Genomic DNA, 22,269 nt, shown 5'->3' with positions numbered 1-22,269 from the left:
CAGGCACTACGGAAGTGAGCTGTAAAAAGGTTCGGCCCTCGTGGCCTGTGATCGGTGCGGCACTTCTGATAGGTCTGATATGTATGATATGTAATGCGTGCCAAAATTCTGCAGACTGGTCACACCCAAACATCTCTACTTACGATTTATCTCCACTTTGAGGCTTATCTACCCGAGGATTATTATTGATACGTAGTATCGAAAGCTTGTTCTCATCCTCTGTCGTGCTCGCGTCAGGAACTGAGGCTAATGAACTAGGGAGGATAGGTGTTTCCTTCACGAAGAGCTTTAAGTCATTCCTGGTTACTAGTGGTAGGAACAGTAGAATTACCGCTATGTTGCTCTTGTAAGTTTAGCTTGCATATAGCCAGAAAGTATCTACATCCAATCTTGGAACAGTTGTGGTGACAAACATATTAGGCACCTATTTGAGTTTAGTACTCTCCAAAGTGGTTTAGTCTTTCAAGTTATTTTTGAATATATGAGAAAGGCGATGTAAATTGTGGCATGGTAATTTTCTCTTATCGCCCCAAGCGCTAGCTTTTATCACGGATTTAATAAAGGCCCTGTAGGGATATTGGAATTTGGGGGCGTACGGAGGACCATAACAAAAGTTTCTGGCTGGGGAAGTTTACGCGTATTCCTAATTAAGAATAGTAAAAATGTTTTCAAATTACCAAAATATTATTACCACTGCCAACCAGCCTCTAGATAGGTGGTCTCGCTCTTCTCTGATGTATATGATTACTATCCCTCCTAGCTCTCCTTCCTTCATTATACTCGTTGCCGTCCTCTACCCTAAAGATTTCTTGGATATATTGAGAGATACTTTCAATCCAGACTTGAATTTTTCCTTGCGGCATCTCGCTCTACGCCTTCACCTAAGCAGAAGTAGCATCTGCTCTTGTCTTTGGCGCACCTTTCTTTGTAGTAGTACGCTTTAGATATAGCCAGGCAGACTCAATAGCGTTTATACCAGGAGAGTTTGGGCACCAGAGTAGACGCGCTAGCTTAGAGATATCATACACTGTCTACTGAAAACGATGGTTATGAGCAGGAGCTTTATCCTCTTGAATCAAGGTGGCAGGGCGTGTCTGAAAGCATTCTTTTGCAAAAGGAATTAGCTTCAGGAGGATAATAAGCCTCCAATAGCGATACCAATTGATGCCACGGGCCTATATAGGCACTAATAGCTATATCGAGAGCTAATATCAAGCCAAAATGGAGCCGGTATTAAGCCTCAAAGAGCCAATATCAAAAATAGCTTACCTGTCCGCGCGTCGGTTTGCCGTTTTCTGTGGTAAATCTCCACAAAGGCCCCGTCCCCGGTGTCTTCCGACGGAGATTTAAATGCCTCATCGAGCTCGCAACGCATATATATTAAATTCATACTAGACTTTGATAAAACAATCATAGTAGCAATTTCAGCAGTAGTAAGCCCAGTGAAAGCTTTAGGGCTTACAACCTGTACGCAAATGACAATATCTGATCGAGTCTTCATGATGATAATGATAAAAGTCAGACTCAGGGAAATAATATTAATTACTATATCCTAGTTGTATAAATCAGTATTCTACAGGTCATATTACCAATATGCAGGTTGAGCTGACCAGAAACTTTCCCTATGGTCCTCTGTAAGGTCCCATAGTTATTCAAGGAATTTATTTTATATTGATTATAAATCGGAGGTTCAGCCTCGCCAACGTTTGAGGGTGCAACCTGCATATTTGCTTTCTTGGGGATCTATTTGATTCGCTACCTGTGCATTGGCCTTGTACATATGACTCCTTCCCGTCAGCCCTAAGCTTTAGCTGAACAGTATTTGAAGTGACCATGGGAGGTGGTCTGCGAGATATAAAAAGATATATAAAGCAGCACCTTCTACCAACGCTTCATGTCTAGTATGCTCAGAGCTGCTTAAACATTTAACTTGCACATAAATCTTCCGGTGCATTATAACGGAAGTTGCTTATTACATTGCCCAAATGGTGAGTAGATTCTTCAAGAAGTGCTTGCACTCTAGTGTTGACATTAGAAAAGGCTACCCCCGAAAGACATGGTGGGTTTCATGACCCGTCTGCGATGATGTCCCACTCTGACAGCGAAGAAGAGGAGAAAGCGGGCACAAGTGAGAAGACAGGTTCAGTATCTCGGACGGTACGTTTCTCTTCCAACTCCTAGCGAAACGATGACCACAAGCTCACCTTCCTCTCTAGAGTACCGACAGCTCAAGCAAGGTCGATGAGTCTACCAAAGCTCCCGTGAGTAGGCTCAAAAAGATGGTTGGGTTGAAGGGAGCGCGAGTAAGACGTTGAACAATTTCTTCGATAGGTGCTCACTACAAAGGAATCTACTGGTTTGCTTGAAGAGCATCGTGTAAGGAGTGCATATATTTAAGCCTCTCCCGGCAGTTTCTTCCGAATCAAATACTCATATTTCTCATTCCACTTAGCCCAATTCCCCTCGAAGCAAACTAAAAGGCATGCACGGAAACTTCTTCACGAAATTAGCCAAGTATCAATTTAGCACACCACGCTCGTACAAAGCGGCCGCCTATAAAGACAACGAGGAGAATTTCCGCCATAAAGATCATTTTCAACGTGTCTTTTATGGCGCATCTGGAGAGCGCTTTCTTGACCCTGAGGATGGTCGAGTCAAGGAGCTGGTAGTGCAGTGCACTGATGATGTCTATCGTGCGTTGAAGGACGCCAAGTACAAGAGAACCTCCATCCGGAATGTTTCGCCTATCACGCTGAGGATTACCAACTGGGCTATGAACAGTTTCGATGATCCAAGAGCCAGAGGCCATTTTCGCACCGTGGACTATCTTCAAGTAGCCTTGAAATGGCCTGTCTCGTGTCTTTTACTTGTTTATGTGGTAAGTGAAGATTTTCCTAGCCATAACTGCTAATGAGATTAATATTTAACCAATTTCTGAGCACTAGATGGGCATACCTGGCCTCTCAGATACCGGCGAGATAGTAAACGACGGCCGTTACGACCCCTTTCCCTTTCGCTATTGGGGATATTGTAAGATTGTTCGCAACTCTGTCGAAAGAAACCCGGCGATCAAGATTCCTGGTCAACCTCTCTCTGCGGAAAGCACGACTCCGTTTCCGACTATGGCTCGGCTGCTTGAGCCTCGCGCTCTCCTTTTTGACGTGGATCTACCACTAGCAAAGCTTCTGGAGCCCCACGAATGGAAAGATCGGTCTTCTCTACAGAAGAAGTATCAGGAAGGCCTGGAGAGCGTGGGTGCTGATCGACACTGCCCGAAGTATGTGGTTGTTGCGTACATTAACACCCAGTTCTCACAAAAAAGTAAGAAAGACATGGCTGCACTCAACGAAATCGGTCTCATGGCTGCGCGGGAAGCTGGTGTCGATGCGTACTGGACAAGCGCGTCTTGTATGCCAAAAACGGACCTGACAAATGATGTTTATCGCATTAGCGATGTAGTCCGCGGAGCCGATTCGGTAGTCATTGCTGTCGGATCTAGAGAAGGTCAGGATCTTCCACAAGATGAGGATGAAAGGCTTCAAACTCTCTTACAGGAATGGGGTGGTCGCGTATGGACATTCCCGGAGGTTCTGCTTTCCCAAAATCAGGATATCGCAGTTTATGAGCGAGGCAACTGTCCCGAAGATGACGAGGGTAAAATGCGCTCTACCAAAATCATACCAAAGAATCATTTTGCTAGATATGCCTGGGGAGATTCTCACGAAAGCAGGCAACTGATTGATCACTTCACAGGAAGTCTCAGTCTCAGCCGGCTACAGCTAACAAGCGCTGCCTTGAACTGTCTTTTTTCGAGAGAGATAGCAGACTGGTTCGATGTAAGTTTCATCGCTATTGCCTTGTCCTATGATGCGTCTAACTCCGCTTCTAGGGCGATCGGTCCTACGCGCTTATGGGCCTGCTTCTGAAACGGCCCTCTGTCGATGAAACCGATACAGAATTCCAAGCTTTTGCCCGCTTGTCCCTTGCCAACGATAGCGACAAGCTCCTTGAACGGTTGATGTGTGTTCTTCCTCAAACTCCTACCCAGCCGTGGCATTGTACCTCTGATAAGTATGGCGTCAATCTGTGGGATATTGAGCCTACCTGTCAGATAGCCGGAATCTGCGACAATGACGCTATTCTGGTCGATGGAGCATTCGGAGCGACAATACACTGGGATAAATTTCGGAAGGTCAACGCCCGGCGAAGAATGTCTTTTAAGCGAATAGCGACACAGATCTTGTTCCACGGAGCTCCGTTCTTTTTCGCCTTAGGCTGGATCATTTGCGGATGGACTTTTAAACTCATTCATATTCTAGACACGGTTTACCCCGACTTACCACAGAAATTGAAGGACAAGGCATGGTCCATCCGAGCGTGGATGTACTTCGCGGCAGCAGTTGGCTACCTATTGATCCTTGTTCCATTCTTGACATTTATCTGCTCACCATATCTGACTCGTTTACTATACGGGGGAAAATTCTGTGAGTCAATCAGTCCCGTTAACACGAGTCTTCATATCCCTTGAAAGCTAACTGTGCCTTTATAAAGGGGGTTCTCAAGCATGGCTCTTCGGATTCGAAGGATTTGCTGATCTCGAAACTATCGAATCCCACATATTCGGTGGCAAACTAGGGCGTCTGCGATGGAGTGCCTACGGTTCCTCACTTTCCTACCACGATAAGCCAGAAGCATCCGATGACTGCGAGCCTGGTGACCCGAGATTGAACCCGGAGACTAAAAAGAAAGTGGAGCGAGCCATACACAATAAAAACCCTGATGCAATGCGTATCTTCACACTAGTCGATACGAATACGATGACAGTTACGCTATTCGAAGCGGTCAAGCCACCAACCGTACTTCTGTTGTGCGCAGGAGAAGGGGGTATGCAAAGGGCCATTGCTTGTTCGTATGAATGGACGACTGGAACCTGCTATCGGGAAACTGTTCTTCGAATGGAGACACCTGTGCTGGAGAAGATGTCTCGGGTTCCTAGAGTTAAGCTGGGTCTTCGAAACACGCCTAAAAAGAAGCCCAGTAAGGGAAACTGATTGATTTGTATTGATATTGGAAGATTTGGGTCAATTGGAGGGCCGGTGTCATTCGCTGTCTAAGTACATAGGGACTTATGTGTACACTAGGATGGGTTCTCCATCCAGTTCTTCCAGGGTGTACGCTCCGCTTCCAAGATCAAATCGAATCCGATAAGGCCCCATGCCAGCGATAGCGTAGCTTTTTTATATAGATGTGATCGTTTCTCTTAGCTTCTGCATGTCATATAAAGCACCAGGCTTCCGACCTCTAGAGGTTTAGATCTCAATTTCTTCATGCTATCGTAGTATGCTTTGTTGTTTTCCCGAAGTCTGGCAAGCCTGTATACTGATTCCTCCATGTCTAGATCTCTCTACAGAATCTGCTGCGTCCTCAGTACGATGAGATCTTCTTTCATCTAGACCTGTTCCTACGGTAGGGTGCCCCGGAGCCAGATACAATCTTCATGCCATTAGGCGAAAAGGCCACAGTGTTGACAGAGCGTGAGTGTCCTTTCAGTGTCTTCCGAAGATAACCTGTCCCGGTATCCCAAAGCGTGATGGTCTTGTCCCAAGAGCCAAATGCGATCTGTGTGCCATCAGGTGAAAAGGCCAAAATTTTGACAGAGCCTAAGTGTTCTTTTAGTGTCCTTGGAGCATAACCTATCGCATCCCAAATCATGATGGTGTTGTCCCTAGAGCCAGATATGGTCTGCGTGCCATCAGGCGAAAACGCCACACTGTTGACCCAATCTGAGTGTCCTTTCAGTGTCCTCTGAAGGTCCCCTATCGCGGTACATAGGCAATCCAGAGTATGTATGCATTGTATGGGTAATATCCCAAGACCTGATGATCATTATACTGTAGATAAGTATTGATAGCTACCTGTCCCTGAAATTAAAGAAAGTTGGCAAAATACATTATTGACACTTCTTTTCCAAGATTTTATAGGCGACATGTATTCTGGCGAGAAATTTCAGACAACGCGAAACCAAGGATGAGCGAGCGTGTCGATCAGTGTGCTCAGTTGGCCAGTCAGCTAGGTCGGTACCCAAATGGCTTGTGGTTGTAGGGCAGTATCCTCGTCACATCTAGATGTCGTTAGTGATGAGGATTGAAATTGCCCCTTCCAGAATTGTTCATTTTTGCATACACGTGATATGGAATGCCCAAGTGTTATTTTGTCTGCTGGTAATGGATAGTGTCCCACCATAAAATCAAACCTAGGTACTTAGATAGATTATGACTGGTGCCAGCACCTGCTAATTGAATATAATGATACCCTAGACTTTTTATTACTCTATGCTCAAACTTCAAGGCCACATGTTTAAGCCGAAGATCTCTTCGCCAAGATAAATTTGCTTTTGATAGACAGTACTTTCAGACTAGACATCAACGCTGGGATATAATCCCTGTTCAATCTCCAGTCACTACAACCACCTGGGTATAAGTTGGCCCTTGGGTCTAGGATATACTTCAGATGTCTCTGAATCAAGGTGTTTAATGTGGTATATCACTGGTTGCATAGTCATTTGCGTATATTATGTATAGGAAGGCAGGCAGTTTGCAGACTTAACCTGCCTTGGCTTTCCCCATTATTTACGGGCAAGATAAGCTTTAAAGAGGGACAAGTACTAAGTAAATCTTAAAAATGGCGAAGGCCTTAATATTAACCTTGGAAGGTTGCAGTAGTTAGACGCTGTAAGGTCAAGAAAACTTTTCAGAAAGCTAGAAGAGAAAAAGGCTCAAAAAGGCTCACCGAGTGGACCTAACTCAACTGCAGAAATTTTCAAGTCTTTAAAGTTCTACACGTGGATATCTGAGTTGTTATAAAGGAACTATTACGAAAATAAACCCGAATATCAAGTAAAACCTAGGTATCCGTCGACTAGAGAGGAGTGAAAACGCAAGAAAAAATCAATAATAGTAGCTCCACCTTATTCACCGACATACGCCAACTCAGGCCGATAGAAGGTATTCTGCGCTCCGTAGTTTCTTGAAGGAGATCGGAGCTCTCCGATGGAGTCCAGGGGCTAAGTTAAAAAAAGGACCTCCTTATCTTAGTATCAAATCACTGATAAAGGGGGGTAGGGCTTGATTCCCACGTGAAACAGTAGAAGCCGAACAGAGTATGACCGGGCCGGTCAGTATAGCCGCGTAAATAAGCTCCAGGAGAGAAGTGTGGATCACCCTTCCGGGCAACAAAACAGAAAATTTCTGCGCTCCCGTGGACCCACGATTTTGCCTATGAGAAAAAACTTAGGAGTATGAAACCTTGGGGGAAAATGGCACCATTGAGTTAGACTTATCTAGCCGGTATATAATTTTGCCGGGTTATAGAGTAGAAAATTTAGTAGGTTGAGTTGAGATAAAAGGTAGTCAGCAGCGTAATAGGCAGGTCAACAGAGAAGGTGATACCGATCCATTGAGTATCAGATCAGATTCATAAGGCAGTGAGGGGTTCTCCAAGATCGGGCCGGAAAGGGAAGGTGATCTTCATGGTATGTCATAGCCGTCGATAAAATCCATTGCAGGAGAAAGGATTTACTTTGGTACGCCCCGATTAAGAGCGGGTAGTCTAGAATTGTCCATAATCCAAGATGAAACAGAGTACACATAATACTATCTAGGTACGGAATAGAGAAATGAAAATCGAGAATGAGCGATATAGTGATATAACCTGTAACCTACATACGAAGTAGACAAGGCGTGCTACCGAGGTACCTATTTCTCTTACTCCTACGTATGTGCCGCACTCGCATGGCGTGATCCGGGGGATGTTCAAGGCTTAAAGACTTTACTCACCGCATCGCGGCGATTAGTGCCGACCAACCGGTTGCGCACGAACCATAGCAAACCAAGTGACAACGGCCTAATGTCTTCACTTGATGCATGAATAGTGTAACAGGTCAAGGATATTTGACACATGAGCAGCTCGCCTTATAGGTTATAACAACACGAATCGAGTGGAGTCGAAGAATACTTTTAGGTAATATTTATACTGAGCACAGAGCACATGTTGACACACATGGTGATGGACCCCAATGAACCCCAAGAGCCAGATCTAGACCTGATCATGGAATGAAGCTTTAAATTGCGCGAGGATTCTATAGAGCCATGTGATCATAACTCCTATAGCATGAGCAGATGTCGCAAAAATAGTTAGTAGTTATTAGTTGTATTTATATAGTAGATAAAAGTGAAGCTATTCCAGGAATGGCAAAATGAATGAATTCGTACTCTGTAGGGAAATGGAAAAAAAATGGAAAACTTCTCCTCGGTGGATCAGGGTCTCGGTTGCCCATTTCAAGTTAGCGTGGAAGTTTTATGAGATCTGCTTTCAGCCAAGTGGTATTGTATTACATTGTATATTACCAAGTCTGAAGGATGGAGTGGGGCCACGTGATGGCTTCTTTGTTTCTAACAACGCGTCCATTATATGGTACAAGTCTATGAGTAATTAATGGATAATGGATTCAGAATTCCACATGGCAATTGATTTAATTGAACTCAAATAGAAAAGCCACATATATCGACTCAGGGGAAATATTCAATACTACATAATCAAATGGCAAAGGGGTAGTGTGCATAGGGGCTTTAGGGGCTGTAGGGGCTGTAGGGGCTGTAGGGGCTGTAGGAGCTGTAGTGTAGTTAGCTGAATAGGAGCATCGGAATTCCCGGGCCTTCTAGCCGACCATGAGTCATGAACAACTTGACTTTGTTTACCCTCTTTGAGCTTAGCGGTGATCATAGAGTGATGCCCACGTAATTAAAATTATTGTGGGGTAATCAGACGATCTATAGTAATTTGCCGGTCCGGACGGCGACGACGGTATGCAAAATAAAAGGACGAGAGGATGGAGAAGACAGCACGTTCTCTCATGAGTTGATGAGACAATATCAGATATTTACTTTGTACTCGAGAAAGAGTGACGTGATGAGTAATTGTATTACCAAGACCCACACTGATTTTCATATAAAAAAATTAAAATAAAATAAAAAGGGAAAATAGAGCCAATGGCGGCGCAGTACCTGAATAGCACGCAAAGTGGGTCTGAAAATTTCAAGAACTTTTCCACGGAATTGCACATGATCTATCTATACAAAAGCAGCGACTACCCTCAATTCCGGTTATAATATCCTTCTCTTCATTCTAGGACTTCCACATTTCGATTTCCATACTTCGACTTTCAACATATTTACCCCATATCTTATCAATATCTTATCAATATCTACAAGCTATAGAAAGTCTATACAAGATGCCGGGTCGCCTACTCCCCAACTTCGTTCGGGGCTCTGGCTTCACCCAACATTCGGGTTCTTCGACTCCCATTCACTCAAATTCCTCCTCCACCGCTTCCGTCAATGAGATTTGCCCCCCTCCAGCTCACAAGAAACTTGCACACACACATTCAGATCGAGCCCGTTCTCCGGAACGTCGTCTCTCATTTCACATGGATAGCTTCATTCATCCCCATCGAGAACAATTAAAAGAAAAGCGTCGCAGCATGGTTCGCTCTAAGGAACGTGTGACCAAGGAGGAGCAAATTCAACCTTCCGCCAAACTCGATGTTCTCGTTGAATCACCTCCTCTGGTCTGCTACGGCAGTCCTGCCACCTCGACAGGTGCTCTTTTCTCTGGCCGGCTGCGTGTTGCTGTGCCGAGTGGTGAGCTTACTCTCAACCAGTTCGATGTGCGCCTGGTCTCGAAGACCACCACCAAGAAGCCTGTCTCCAACCACTGCCCCAACTGCATCTCTCGCACTGAGGAATTGACCCGCTGGAACTTCATCACTGAGACTCTTCACCTGACAACGGGTGACCACGACTTCCCCTTCAGCTATCTTTTCCCCGGTAACCTGCCCGCCTCCTGCAATGGCACCCTTGGTCAGGTCGAGTACTTCCTGATGGCACACGCCAAGAGCACCGGCGGTGAGGATTTCACTCTGAAGCTTCCCCTCAGTCTTCGTCGTGCCTTGATCCCCGGCAATGACAAGTCTTCCATTAGAATCTTCCCTCCCACCAACCTCACTGGCCGAATTGTGCTTCCCTCGGTTGTTCACCCCATTGGCCAATTCCCTGTCGAGATGACTCTTAGTGGTGTCGTCGACAAGGGTGAAGAAACTCAGACTCGTTGGCGTTTGCGCAAGATGATGTGGCGCATCGAAGAGCACCAGAAGATCGTCTCTGCCCCATGCACTAAGCACAACCACAAGATTGGCGGTGATAGCAAGGGTGTCCTCCACCAGGAGACCCGCATTATCGGTCATAACGAAGAGAAGGACGGCTGGAAGACTGATTTCGATACCGCTTGCGGTGAAATCACTATGCCATTCGAGGCTTCCATCAACCCTGCCACTAATCCTGTCTGTGATATGGAAGCTTCCGAGGCTTCTGGTGGCCTAGAGGTTAAGCACAACCTTGTCATCGAGTTGATCGTGGCCGAGGAATTCTGCCCCAACCGCAACACTCGCCTCATCACCCCAACTGGCGCCGCCCGTGTCCTCCGTATGCAGTTCAACCTCAATGTCACAGAACGCAGTGGTCTTGGTATCAGCTGGGACGAGGAGATGCCTCCAGTCTATGAGAATGTCCCCGCAAGCCCTCCCGGCTACTACAAGCTTGACAACGACACCCGCAGTGTCATGGAGGACTACCACGGATCTCCCCTCGCTCTCCCCGACTACGAGGACCTCGAGCGCATGGAATCTCTCCGCCTCGACAGTTCCTCCACCCACTCATCTCTCGACTCCCGAGGACGTGCCCGCTTCACATCTGACGACCTAATCACTGGCGGCAACTCCCCAGGTTCATCTACACCTCCTTCCCGTGCGCCATCTCGGGCTACCTCAGTGGATTCATCCTGGCAGTGAATAACTTGCTCCCCGCCACGATCTTACGAACCCTACATAAAACCACGTCACACCCTTCCTCTTTTACGATAATCCCATCTGACGATGGTCATGACCACCAAAAAACTCATATTCGGCGTTCATGCAACACTCTTGCCTTAAAGGCGGATGCAAAAAAAGACACCTTGCTCTATTTTTCAATTCTTACTCTTACCTTGCCAAGGACGGACGGGCTTCGTTCCACCCCTACCCATACCTCCCTCTCGCATGATACCCATATTTTATTCCTTGCTAATACCCTTTTTTATTCTCCATTCTTTTATTCAAAATATAATTCCCCAATCAAACTATTCAGCTTGTTATTCTTAGAAATCCGACTAGAAGCGAATCTTTCAAATCTGATATGATTTCTATACACATCTGCCTTCATTAAATTAAGCTTTTACAAAGTGACACTAGATTATGCAGTCTCCACACATGGCTGGCAACTATGTTGATCTCACCGCTGAATTGAATTATTTAAGGACATGTCAACCCCTCAAATCCGAGTCTGAGTGTCCAAACGGAGTTCAGAGTCCTTCGCACCTACCACGGTCTATGACATCCGCTTCTCCGCACTGACAACAATCTTACCTGTCACAAATTGGATCCGAGCATCCGAAAAAAACAAAATGTCGTAATGATGTATGGTAGGACCATAGTGGTCTACCTGGTCTAGACTATCAGACATCCCCACTTGTGCCATGATGAAATTTATTTATGGTAAATACCCTTCTATTTATAGATCTGTCGTCACGAAGATCATTGTTTCTTAACGACTTTTTTCGTCATCGTTATCGATGTGGGTCTGGCTGTGTACTTTGTCTTGCCGGCTGTACCCTTATTCGAGGTAAGTTCAGCTTAGACTTCTACTTTAATCCACGGGTATTCATGGCTTATGTCATTCCTGGATAAGCCTGGCAAGTTCGATGTCGTAATGGTCTCACGTTCAGATATTTGACTTGCACGCGGTGTTTTATCTATAGAGCATGCAAATCTATGGATGACTCTCAGTCGCCCAATCAATGATAAGGGCTGTCTGAGTGTTGCATCCGACTCAAAATCGATGTTATGGATGTCACAACGACAGGATTGTCGAGGTGGATGTGTTACTACCATGGGTAATTCTCCTGCCACGTGAAATACTGGTAATATGATAGATAAAGTGAGCAACGCCACCATGAAACAATCTATATTCAAAACAGTAGAGTAATCTCGCCTGAGCTCACTTTGAACACAGCGCAGAGTCTTTTAATATATAAGTTGTGCATTGCAGCTTCAAAATTGAATAAATCCCGTAGTATTTCATTTTAACAATATATATGCTATGTCAATCGATTCATTCAATGCTTGAAGGAGGTTTCGATACATCCCGATCTTTCCAACTGCTTTGTATTCACGGGATAGTAAATTGGCCATATCTCTTAACTTAGTACATGTAAGAGCTGCACCCTTGAAACACGTAAAGAGTAGCCATTTTTCTATTAATTACTCCCAAACAGAGATTTCATAGCCAGAAGGTCGGTGTTCAGACCAACTTTCGCGACCATCAAGTCTAGCATGTACTTTGGTATATCTAAGGCCTTCGTAGCCGCTCCAAAAAGAGCTATATTGTTCGTCTTTTATCGCTTGCATAGCCAATGAAATATGGTCCTCATGTTCAATCATTTTTGTGCATTTTGACGGCGAATTAGTAGCATAGTTATTGATTAAAAAACATGTGTTACTACGGAAGATATCCCCGGATCCACGTTAACTTGCCGGATATGACTCAGCAAATAATGGTGGAGAGTGGAGATAGCTTGGAATGGCGTCATATTTGAGAGTATAAGCAATAGGTGAGGGATAACATTTAAAGCTACTCGACAAACGTTAAAGTCACGTACTCAAGGGAAAAAATTGATGAAAATTTCAATATGCCCGGCAAAGTAGACACCAAGGTTGGTATACCATGGTGCACATATAGCCATGATGCTAGGAACTTGAGAAGGCTACTAACTAGACGTCAGGCCTCAGTATAATGACACCTGCCAAGGTCGATTTACCTACCTACATAGGCAATTCTAGCTGAGTTGGACTACGGGACCTCGGGACCTCGGAACAGGGCTAAGACCTGACTCCAAGATAGATAATCTACTTTGATTTGTTTATGTTGTCGATCTGACTCATGCAAAATTATCTGTAAAATCTTTCTGACACATGTCCCGGGCAGGTTATTCTGACAGTTCACCTTGCTCGGGGCCAGGTGGCAGATTAGCTCAGATTTGAAATACTGGAACACGTAGAGGTCCTAGCATTTTATACTCCGAACTGTACAGGTCACAGTGGGCTACAGCCAATCATTGTCATCCGCATTGTAGTGGAGTAGGTAGATTTGGAATTCAGTACTCATGAGCTAAAACTCTCTAATTCTGGGGCCTTAGCGCTATAAAATTCCAAATAATGAGTCAGGAAAGAAAATTGTGCATTTGTGCACTATGCATGTCCCCCTTGGACTGTCCAACGCCCCTAATTAAAAGAAAATAACACCTATCCACCCATGATATATGTACAGATGCTGATAAAGAAAGGTCTCCTCACTCAAGAGGTACGGACAAAAAGAAAAGATTAATGGTAAGAGAAAGGCTGAAAGAAAGTTAGGAATCGAAAATTGGGCCAAACGCCGGGACCCCTCGCGCTTCGAGTTCGTACACGATTTTACGAGTCAGCATTGGGTTACTGATCACGCACACCGCTTCAGCATCGAACTCTTCGATCTGACGACGAATAAGTGGAACCATGTCAAGGCGCCCGGTTTGTTCCGTGTCCAGGATGATTGGATCGGGGTCCAATCGGCTTAGAAGGTTAATGACCTCTCCCCCATACGTCTTATACGGGTTTCGAGTCTGCCAGAGAACACGCAGAGCTGGTCGGTTATCATCACCAAGGAAAGACAGGCACGGGCCAATACCTGACCCTGTTGTCACCACAATCACCTTCTTGAATACCCGCATGGCGTAAGCAAACCCATAGAGCAGCACACCTCGCTTCCAGAGATGGGTGGGTGGGTTTTGGATCGTGTCGCTGGTCCAGTTCCCGGCCTTGGATACTATGCATGAGAAGCTAGGCTTCCCGTGCATAGCAGATGGAGCGGGGTCAGGGAATGTGGCGAAGGCATGCCAGTCACGCAGAGGGTTCTTCGCTAGCTGGGTGCCCTTGCCGAACGTGGTGGCGGCGTGATCAAAGTGCAGACGGATGGCGTGGCTGGAGAGAACTTCGGACTTTACTAAAACCTTCCGCAGTAGCAGCCATGGATGAATAATGGCGACGACGGTTATAATCAAGAACCAAAAGGCAGGTAGCTTGATCAGGAAGTAGCCTAGTGGTTCCTGTTGTGATTTGCTGATTTCTTTCGAAAATACCATAAGCAGTACAAAGAACAGAACCACGACAAGCCACCCCGAAAAACGGTGGGTGAGTTCGAAATAATCGTGCTTTTTCATGCGGAACGTGGGATGGGCTACCACGATGATCGCCATGAGCAGGACAAGGATGATGTAAGATAAGGCAACTGGTGTGGCCGAGATGCCTATAGTCACGGACGGCGTCCAATACTGATAAGACATCAATCCAACAAAGCCGAGGAACCAAACAAGTGATGCGACACCGCAGCTGCTATGCACGCCACCATAGTGATACACCTTAGCTGCCCAACGGCGCAAAGCAAGTGGAGCCGATCTTGGGATAGAGCAGACGACGACAAACATGCTGTTGACTACCAAAGGCTGACGAGCCAGGCCACAGACAAGAAGATTGGCTGCTGTGGCGTTCACTAAGGCAAGTAATCTGCGATTGGAAGTCATGACCGCCACGAATACAGCCACATTGGCCAAAAAAACGATTGTGAAAAGTCGACGATATAGGGTAAACAATGTGTACCGCAGTCCAGCGAGTGGCTTTTCTTTTGGCTCAGTAATTTGAGCTTCAATGTCGATTGGTTTCTCCGACTCCGATACACTGAAACTCATCGCCTTGCAAGTATACTTCTCGTTATGCTTGCCATCATTGAGAGTATCAGTATCAGTGAGAGTATCAGCACTCAGGCTGGGTGAGCCGGGGATCATCTTGGCCGCGGGTGGTGGTAAGGACATAGGGTTTTAGTGTTATACGAGGTAGAAAGACCTCTGGACAGAACAATGTTCAAAAGATGACCGAAATGAAACGAGTGTGAGGAGTTGGTAACCCGACTAAGGTTGTGGCTGAGGTCGAAGCTACACCGGCATAGAGGGGGCGACAGACGGGTTTTTATGAGAAACAACCAAGGGTGGCAACATTGAAAAGTTCAAAAGAATTGAAAGGGGCTCCAAATTAAAGAGGGCCAGTGGGAAAGGGTATGGATATCAAAATTCCCCTTCCTATGGGCTTTCCCTCGATTACATCCTAATCAAGTCAAATTCAGGAATTTTCACCTCGACCTTTTCCGATCTACTATCACGACGTCCTGTTTCGGAAGGGCATTTGGTATGGTCACATCTTGGCAGCCATTCATGTCACTTTCTTTTTTTTTGATTCGAGACTATTGCGGCTCAGTGACGGGCCAAATCAAGAGCTTGACAGTGTATGACTCTATCACAGGGCTAGCTTCAGGTCCACATTGACGCCAACAGGCTTGACTATTGGAGTAGATAATTCCTTCTCGCCATGATCACTCCACTACCCTTACATTCTGAACGATTGAGGACCCATAGAAGTGCACGGTGCTTTCATTGTGTCATTTTATTGGAAATTTAGAGGTCCTTTCGGAGGTACACAACTCCTCTGGGTCGGAATATTCGGAATGAGCTGAAGTATGCTGCTCAAGGTTAAGAATCGTTAGCCACAGCGATGTAACCCAATCACGAAATTGCGAGTCTTATGATCATGAACTATTGCCGAGGCCATATCACTTACTTCTTAACCCTCACTGCGCTCACTATACTAAGGTTGCAACGCAAGCGCTAGCCCTACAACACCTGCGAAGGAGTACGATGACTCACCAAACAATCGGGATACAAAAAGCGGCCCACTATTTCTTCTAACGTGGTGGGTGACATCTACCCCGTGCATAGACCTTCCCTGCTGGATATGAAAATTTCTTTTTGTTCTCGACGTGCAGGCGATTATTGCACGTAGCGTCCATTCTTCTTCTTCTGGTCGATTAACGAATGGGGATCTTCAGTACCGAGACCCTGGACATGGAGCATGCATTTCATCTGTCTTCCCAGTGTAACTATTAGTCTAACATTGGGTTTACTTCTGCATTTGTTCATCTGAATTCCAACCGACTTCCGAAATAGGCCTTACCCTATATACTCGAAGGGGCAGTGGATTCAGATAATTAGAAAGGGGCGAAAGGTTTCTATCGAATATCGACATGAAGTGGATATTACCCACTTGTGATAAAAGGGCAATATGATCACTAACTAGGGATCTTGTATAACTGACTAGTTTTGGGTCTCTATGAGGACTAGGAAATGATCGACAGACACTGATAGTTCTATATTCAAGATGAGAATCCTTTACTTTGATCTTCGAATCTGATATTCAACCGTCTCTGGAACTAACATCCTTGAGGCAAGGAGTCATGACGGACAAGACATTCCTCATATCTCCGATCTACTACCTAGGTACGGAGCAAAAATAGGCGGCTCCTTGGCAAATGGCAATACAAACCCCCTTCTCAATAACGGGAACTATGAATCTTGCACTTGCGCAGACCCAGGTGGAAAGTGGAGCCAATAGTCAGATCTCGGAAGGGGCTGGATGGGAATACCGTGGTACCATTGCATCGGTAGAGTAGGTATGCAACCTTTACAAAATTTGGGATTCAGTCCAGTTTCGTCAGAGTCTTCAAGTTCTAGATTGACTGTGGAATGTACCAAGGTAGCTGTCAAATTACATATTTCGGTTGCAGAACTGTCAGTGTCAGAAATTTTAAATTTTATAGGAGCCCTTCAAATATTGAATTTCCTTTGGTGACAGTATAGTTCACCCTGTCAAACAAGGAAAAAACAAGTATAGGGGGTTAACAAGCTATAACCGAGCGGGAATAGACATGAATAATCACACAATTTTAGCTCGTGGGATCGAGATGTGCTGCAACCGCCGACATCCCGAGGTCGGGTCGGCATAGATACCTAGCAAGGAGAAATCGGAGCCGCATGAATTGGGGCTATTTACCTGGAACGATGTTACTTAGATCCTGTGTAGATCTCAGCAAGGTATGTTCCGATTAATAGAACGATCCAAGGTACTGGGATTTTGGCTGAGCTAGATTACGATCATAATTTATTTTAATTATGCATGAAAGGGGGTTTGATCACTAGGTGGCTGTCTGTTCATATCATTCTATAGGGTAGCGATAAACAGGTGGATCTACATAGTCCGTGCATTTACTTCTACATTGCCTAGGAAAGAACAAAGGTACATCCGATCGAGATTCCCTTTTTTACTTTGTATTTTATTTTCTAGAGTGATATCGATTTATCAAATTTTCAAGCATGAAATCCTACACTAAGTGGGTCTCGTCGTTGTCGATCCAGACTTTTGTTTATTCCCTTTTTTAGTCCTTAGTCCGCATTATAGAGATGACATAATCAATGAAGTATTCCAAATCAATTCACACTTTGAATGGATCGAGAATAGTGAATTCAAATGATTATAAAACTCAGGATTTATATAACTACAGGGGAGCGGGTCCGTTTGATTTCACTTTCTTCCAACCCTTAATACTGTTATACTCCATCCTACTAGAATTGAATATCCTTCAAACTCCTTCATCGAGACTTAGCCATGGACCCTCTTCTTCACCAAGATGTCTACACCGATCTTCTCACTTTTACTTTCTGTGGCCCTAACCAATCCCAAAACCAACCACTGTTCATTGATGCGCAGGATCCCTCGCGTTCTTTTACAGCAGCACAATTCCGACAATTGGTCCGAAGTCTGATTGCTGGATTCAAAGCGCATAATGTCCAACAGGGAGATTCAGTACTTCTGCATCTAGGAAATAGTGTAAGTGGTTGTCACCCGGTCCAGTTTAAAAACAACACCGAGAGTGAAAAAAACTCCGAAATACTGATCCGACTGGTTCTCTGCTCCTATAGATCCTATATCCTGCTCTATTTTTCGGAATTATCGGGGCTGGAGGCGTGTACATGGGTTCCAATCCACGCAGCCAGCCCCAAGAGCTCGACCATATTATTGGTCTCGCTGAGCCTAAATTAATACTCACCACACGTGAAGCTCTGCCCATGGTCCTGGAAGTTGGTGCCGCCCGAGGCATCAACCCCTCCCAAATATGTCTTGTCGATGAGCAAGCCATGGATTATTGCGCTCAGTTATTCCTGTGGTACGAACTAGGCCATCCAGTCGGGGCTGCTTTCTCCCAGGTGGGTAGCAATGATGCGTACCGCCACAACTTCGCAAATTTGCTGGCGTATGGTGAAAGGGACTGGCTCATGTTCTCGGACCCTGTCCTCGCACAGTCCACGCCTGCTGCCATGTTTTCAACCAGTGGCACGGGTGGTCTACCCAAGGCAGCCATTTTGTCTCATCATGCTATCGTGTCGCACCATCGCTCTATCCAGTACGATGTGCCGTTCCCAGTCAGCCGTCTAATGACGTTGCCAATGTTCCATCTCTTTGGAGCTCTCTGGACTCATATCTTCCCTGTCCGCTATGGCCAACCACTCTTTGTCCTGCCTCGCTTTGATCTCCGCGTCTTCCTAGAGACTATACAAAGATACCAAATCTCCGAGACATACTTGGTTCCAGCTACCATCCATACTATCAACCGTTCACCTTTGCCAACTGCTCATTATCTGTCCTCTCTGCGCTATGTAGGTATTGCAGGTGCCCCTATCGACGACCAGTCCATACTTCACTTCCGTAGCCAGCTTCATTCTACGGCAGATGCCTGCCAGCTATGGGGCATGACTGAAGTGGGTGTCGTTTTCCAGACTCGTTATGGCCAGCGAAACAATCCCGATAGTATCGGTACTCGTCTTCCTGGATATGAGGTTCGCCTGGTAGACCATGAAGGCAGAATTGTACAGACGGATGGATGTGCAGGTGAACTATATGTTCAAGGCGCTGGATTGCTTATGGCATATAAAGGCCGCAACGATGCCAAAGATGCTATGGGGTGGTTCCGCACCGGCGATGTTGCGTTTGTAAAACAAGGCCAGTATTTCATCGTCGGGCGAACAAAGGAGCTGATCAAAGTACGAGGGTAAGTAATCATAACCACTCCTATTTCACCGGACTTTTGACTAATTAATTCCAGATGGCAAGTGGCCCCTGCCGAAGTCGAAGGCGTCCTCCTCCAGCACCCAGGTGTCAGGGATGTCGCCGTAACAGGGGTTGATCTGAAGGATGGTGGGGGTGAGGTTCCCCGTGCTTTCATAGTGCGGTCTCAAGACTTTTCGAGTCGACTGACAGCCGATGAAGCCTACACTTTTGTTCGTCAGCGTTTGGCAAGCTACAAGGCTTTAGACGGCGGCGTTATATTCGTTGAAGAGATTCCCCGTACAGCGAGCGGGAAGATCCAACGCTTCAAGCTGTCGCAGATGAATACCTACCGGGAGATGGTCACATCACTAGTTTCGGGGTTTGGGGGACCTCGAAATGGCGTTGTTGAAACACACTCCTTGCCAACGAGTGCTGATGTGCCACCAGCCATGGCTCCTGAGGGACTTCTCACAGTCTAATTTATCATGTGCACGGACACAGGCAAATACTTGCATTTAAGATCTTGTTTGGATGCTTAGCTAATCATGGAGTTCCAAGGCTGGATGGCGCGCTTCTACTTCCACTTACATTATACTCTGAGGATCATTTTTGTTATTATCATTGTTGCCGAGCGGGAACGGTGGGTTCTAATATTGGTGCATTTAAGAACTCTATAGATAAATCAAAAACACCTTGTCGAACTATTTTTTTACTGTATTTTTCCAAGGTCTTCACTTTCCTCTAAGCACTTCAATACGTACCTGTAGAATATTAACCCTAACTTTTATCTTTCACGGTTGGAACCTTAGAATGTTTATCTCGGGATACTCCAAGAACTCCGCGACCAAGACCCAAGGTCGACCCCTTGCAACCGGCAAACTTGGAATCTATACGGCAACATGCATTTATTGTCTATGTCTATCCAAAAGCACGCACGGCGGCCCGCGGAACCTGGAAGCTGTTCCGCGATCGGATCTGTCGCACTTCAATCCGGACGTTCGGATGCCGGAACACTACCCCCTTACTCCGATCTCATCGTGTAACTAGGGGCCCCGGGACGACAGTACTTTTGTTCTGGTCGACCCTGTCGGAAAATGATCCCGGGTCAAGGGCATATCAGATCCCCCGTTCCTGGTTCCTGGAATGCACTGGCCCGTGCATGGATAGTCTGGGTCCATGATGTCGATCATGCAAGATCGCGATGCAGCCTTGCAGGATCAGGATCGGGGATCCACATTATTTACACTGCAAGACGTTTCTGGAATCTGCATTCCTTTTTTTTAAGGTTTAGATAGTCTTGGGATGGTCTAGACTCCTGGTCGTCCTTTCGATTCTCTGTTCTGTCTGTTTGTTGATCTGCAAAGCTTCACTTCAGTTCTCATTGCTGTATTAAGGGGCTTCTCCATGCTCGTTTCGGCAACATGTTTAGACTCCCCGGGCCTTAGTTTTGCTAAATAGTTATATTTAAGGGGCTATTTCGTCCTCTACTGTAATATTGGAGACACAAACGCTAGGGCTGATTGAATATGGATCAAACATTCGAACTTATACAAATAAATGAACAGAATAAACTATGGATCTTGCTTGGGAAGTCTAGATGGACTTATCATTCCAAGGCTTCAATTACTCTCCCCTCCAGGGCGATTTCTTGCCTTGGAAAAGTTACTAGAAAATCGAATATGCGGACATGTATCCATCCACGGCAGTAATGTATCCTTGTTGAGACGAATGGATAAAATCACTCAGGTAGATTATGAAAATTGAACCCTTGAACCCAGTTCCTTCTTTTAAAAAGTCTTATTGAATACTCTTCTAACTCGAGTTTTGTGCTTCCCAGGTTATCATGAGCTTTAGATTACCTATGTAATGGTATCGACTTCAAAATGATTGAGAAGAGATTTAATAAATAAATTGCGTGTTTCAAGGTCGCTTTTGCATCTTTATTGAATACTCTATATCAAAAAACCTTGAAAAACTTGCAATTTTTGGATCAATGTGTTTGCACGGCTCAGAGTTATTGGGATCATTTAAGGGCTCACGAAGTATCATAGTAATGAAGCGAAAGCTGAAGACACAGCCTTTGAAATTAAAGGTATCTAAAATCCAAAATGATAGATACCTACCTATTTAGGCAGTTTCCACGCATGATGTAGTCCTATAGTCTCTATCAGTAGGACCTGTGAGCATTAAAAGCACCGACAGTCAGTGCGATCCAGTGCCCACAAAAACAAAAACCTTGGAATAAAGTGGGAAAGTGAAACAATATTTAGCAAGTCCCAGAACTAAGCCAAGCACCATCCTATCTCAATAACATCATTGACCAATAACTAGTAATTCTAATCATTTGATCTCAATTTCAATTACGAGTACAATTTTCCTTATTTAAGAGTAATGTTCCGAGGTCCGTCATCGTTCAAATTATGGACAACCTCCAGACTACCATTGAAATTCCCAGCTGGTGTATTGGGAAAAGGAAATCAAAGATCCATATTTACTATATTAGTATATGTATTTTATGGAAGATGGAAAATGGAAGTGATAAGTGATATAGCTTACTTTCTGCCCAAGCAGGGACTGACGCTGCTCACTCGTTCAGTTGCAGTTGAGGCTTCCTCTCACTTTACTTCCTCATACTCCATCATCCTGCACAATTCAACCCGCTGTGGCCCAGACATGGCTCACCAATTGCTAGACCACGGCTGGGCCACGGCTGCTTTATTACACACAACTATACAACAGTAGGACTACGAGAATGGGCATGCACTTTGAAGGTTTTATATAGTAAGAATCCCGGTTAGGTTAGACCAGTTTTAGCAATAATGACATAGTATTTTGGGTCGATGAAGGAGAAGATAAATTTACATGGAACGATGATCTCATGCTTTCTCCTTTACAGACCTAGTTACAGGAGGCCAAATATTACGTATTGGCGATTTGAACAGGCTATTCCTAGATGGGATATGTATGAACTATAATAAATGATGATGATGTACTACGTAGTTTTTTAGATATGGCAGGAGTGAGAATAGTAGTAGAGAAGTAAAAAAAGGGAAGGTACTAAACCGGAAAAGGGGAAAGCTGAGAGGGAAAAAGTCAAG

At 45.2% G+C, this 22,269-nt stretch overlaps 5 protein-coding genes across 5 annotated transcripts; 3 read left to right on the top strand and 2 right to left on the bottom strand.

Annotated features, from left to right (window-relative positions):
• Nucleotides 1-2,482: 2,482 nt before the first annotated feature.
• Nucleotides 2,483-5,051, top strand: N7495_005138 (uncharacterized protein; the record flags this gene model as incomplete). Its single annotated transcript, XM_057207789.1, has 4 exons — nt 2,483-2,882; nt 2,968-3,836; nt 3,890-4,511; nt 4,564-5,051. The coding sequence occupies 4 exons, from the start codon at nt 2,483-2,485 to the stop codon at nt 5,049-5,051; spliced, it is 2,379 nt and encodes a 792-aa protein (XP_057061563.1).
• Nucleotides 5,052-5,445: 394 nt separating this feature from the next.
• On the bottom strand, nt 5,446-5,712 carry N7495_005137 (WD40 repeat domain-containing protein; the record flags this gene model as incomplete). Its single annotated transcript, XM_057207788.1, has 1 exon — nt 5,446-5,712. The coding sequence occupies one exon, from the start codon at nt 5,710-5,712 to the stop codon at nt 5,446-5,448; it is 267 nt and encodes an 88-aa protein (XP_057061562.1).
• A 3,577-nt stretch (nt 5,713-9,289) lies between these two features.
• N7495_005136 (alpha-arrestin) lies at nt 9,290-10,903 on the top strand (the record flags this gene model as incomplete). The annotated part of the gene is made up of 1 exon (XM_057207787.1): nt 9,290-10,903. The coding sequence occupies one exon, from the start codon at nt 9,290-9,292 to the stop codon at nt 10,901-10,903; it is 1,614 nt and encodes a 537-aa protein (XP_057061561.1).
• A 2,654-nt stretch (nt 10,904-13,557) lies between these two features.
• On the bottom strand, nt 13,558-15,051 carry N7495_005135 (integral membrane protein TmpA; the record flags this gene model as incomplete). Its single annotated transcript, XM_057207786.1, has 1 exon — nt 13,558-15,051. The coding sequence occupies one exon, from the start codon at nt 15,049-15,051 to the stop codon at nt 13,558-13,560; it is 1,494 nt and encodes a 497-aa protein (XP_057061560.1).
• A 2,680-nt stretch (nt 15,052-17,731) lies between these two features.
• On the top strand, nt 17,732-19,650 carry afeA (adenylate-forming enzyme AfeA; the record flags this gene model as incomplete). Its single annotated transcript, XM_057207785.1, has 3 exons — nt 17,732-17,953; nt 18,046-19,172; nt 19,227-19,650. The coding sequence occupies 3 exons, from the start codon at nt 17,732-17,734 to the stop codon at nt 19,648-19,650; spliced, it is 1,773 nt and encodes a 590-aa protein (XP_057061559.1).
• Nucleotides 19,651-22,269: the final 2,619 nt, after the last annotated feature.

The sequence above is a fragment of the Penicillium taxi genome (genome assembly GCF_028828555.1).
Source record: "Penicillium taxi strain IBT 34144 chromosome Unknown utg000004l_segment0_segment0, whole genome shotgun sequence".
NCBI lineage: Eukaryota > Fungi > Ascomycota > Eurotiomycetes > Eurotiales > Aspergillaceae > Penicillium > Penicillium taxi.
This window is presented reverse-complemented; position numbering and strand designations above follow the sequence as displayed.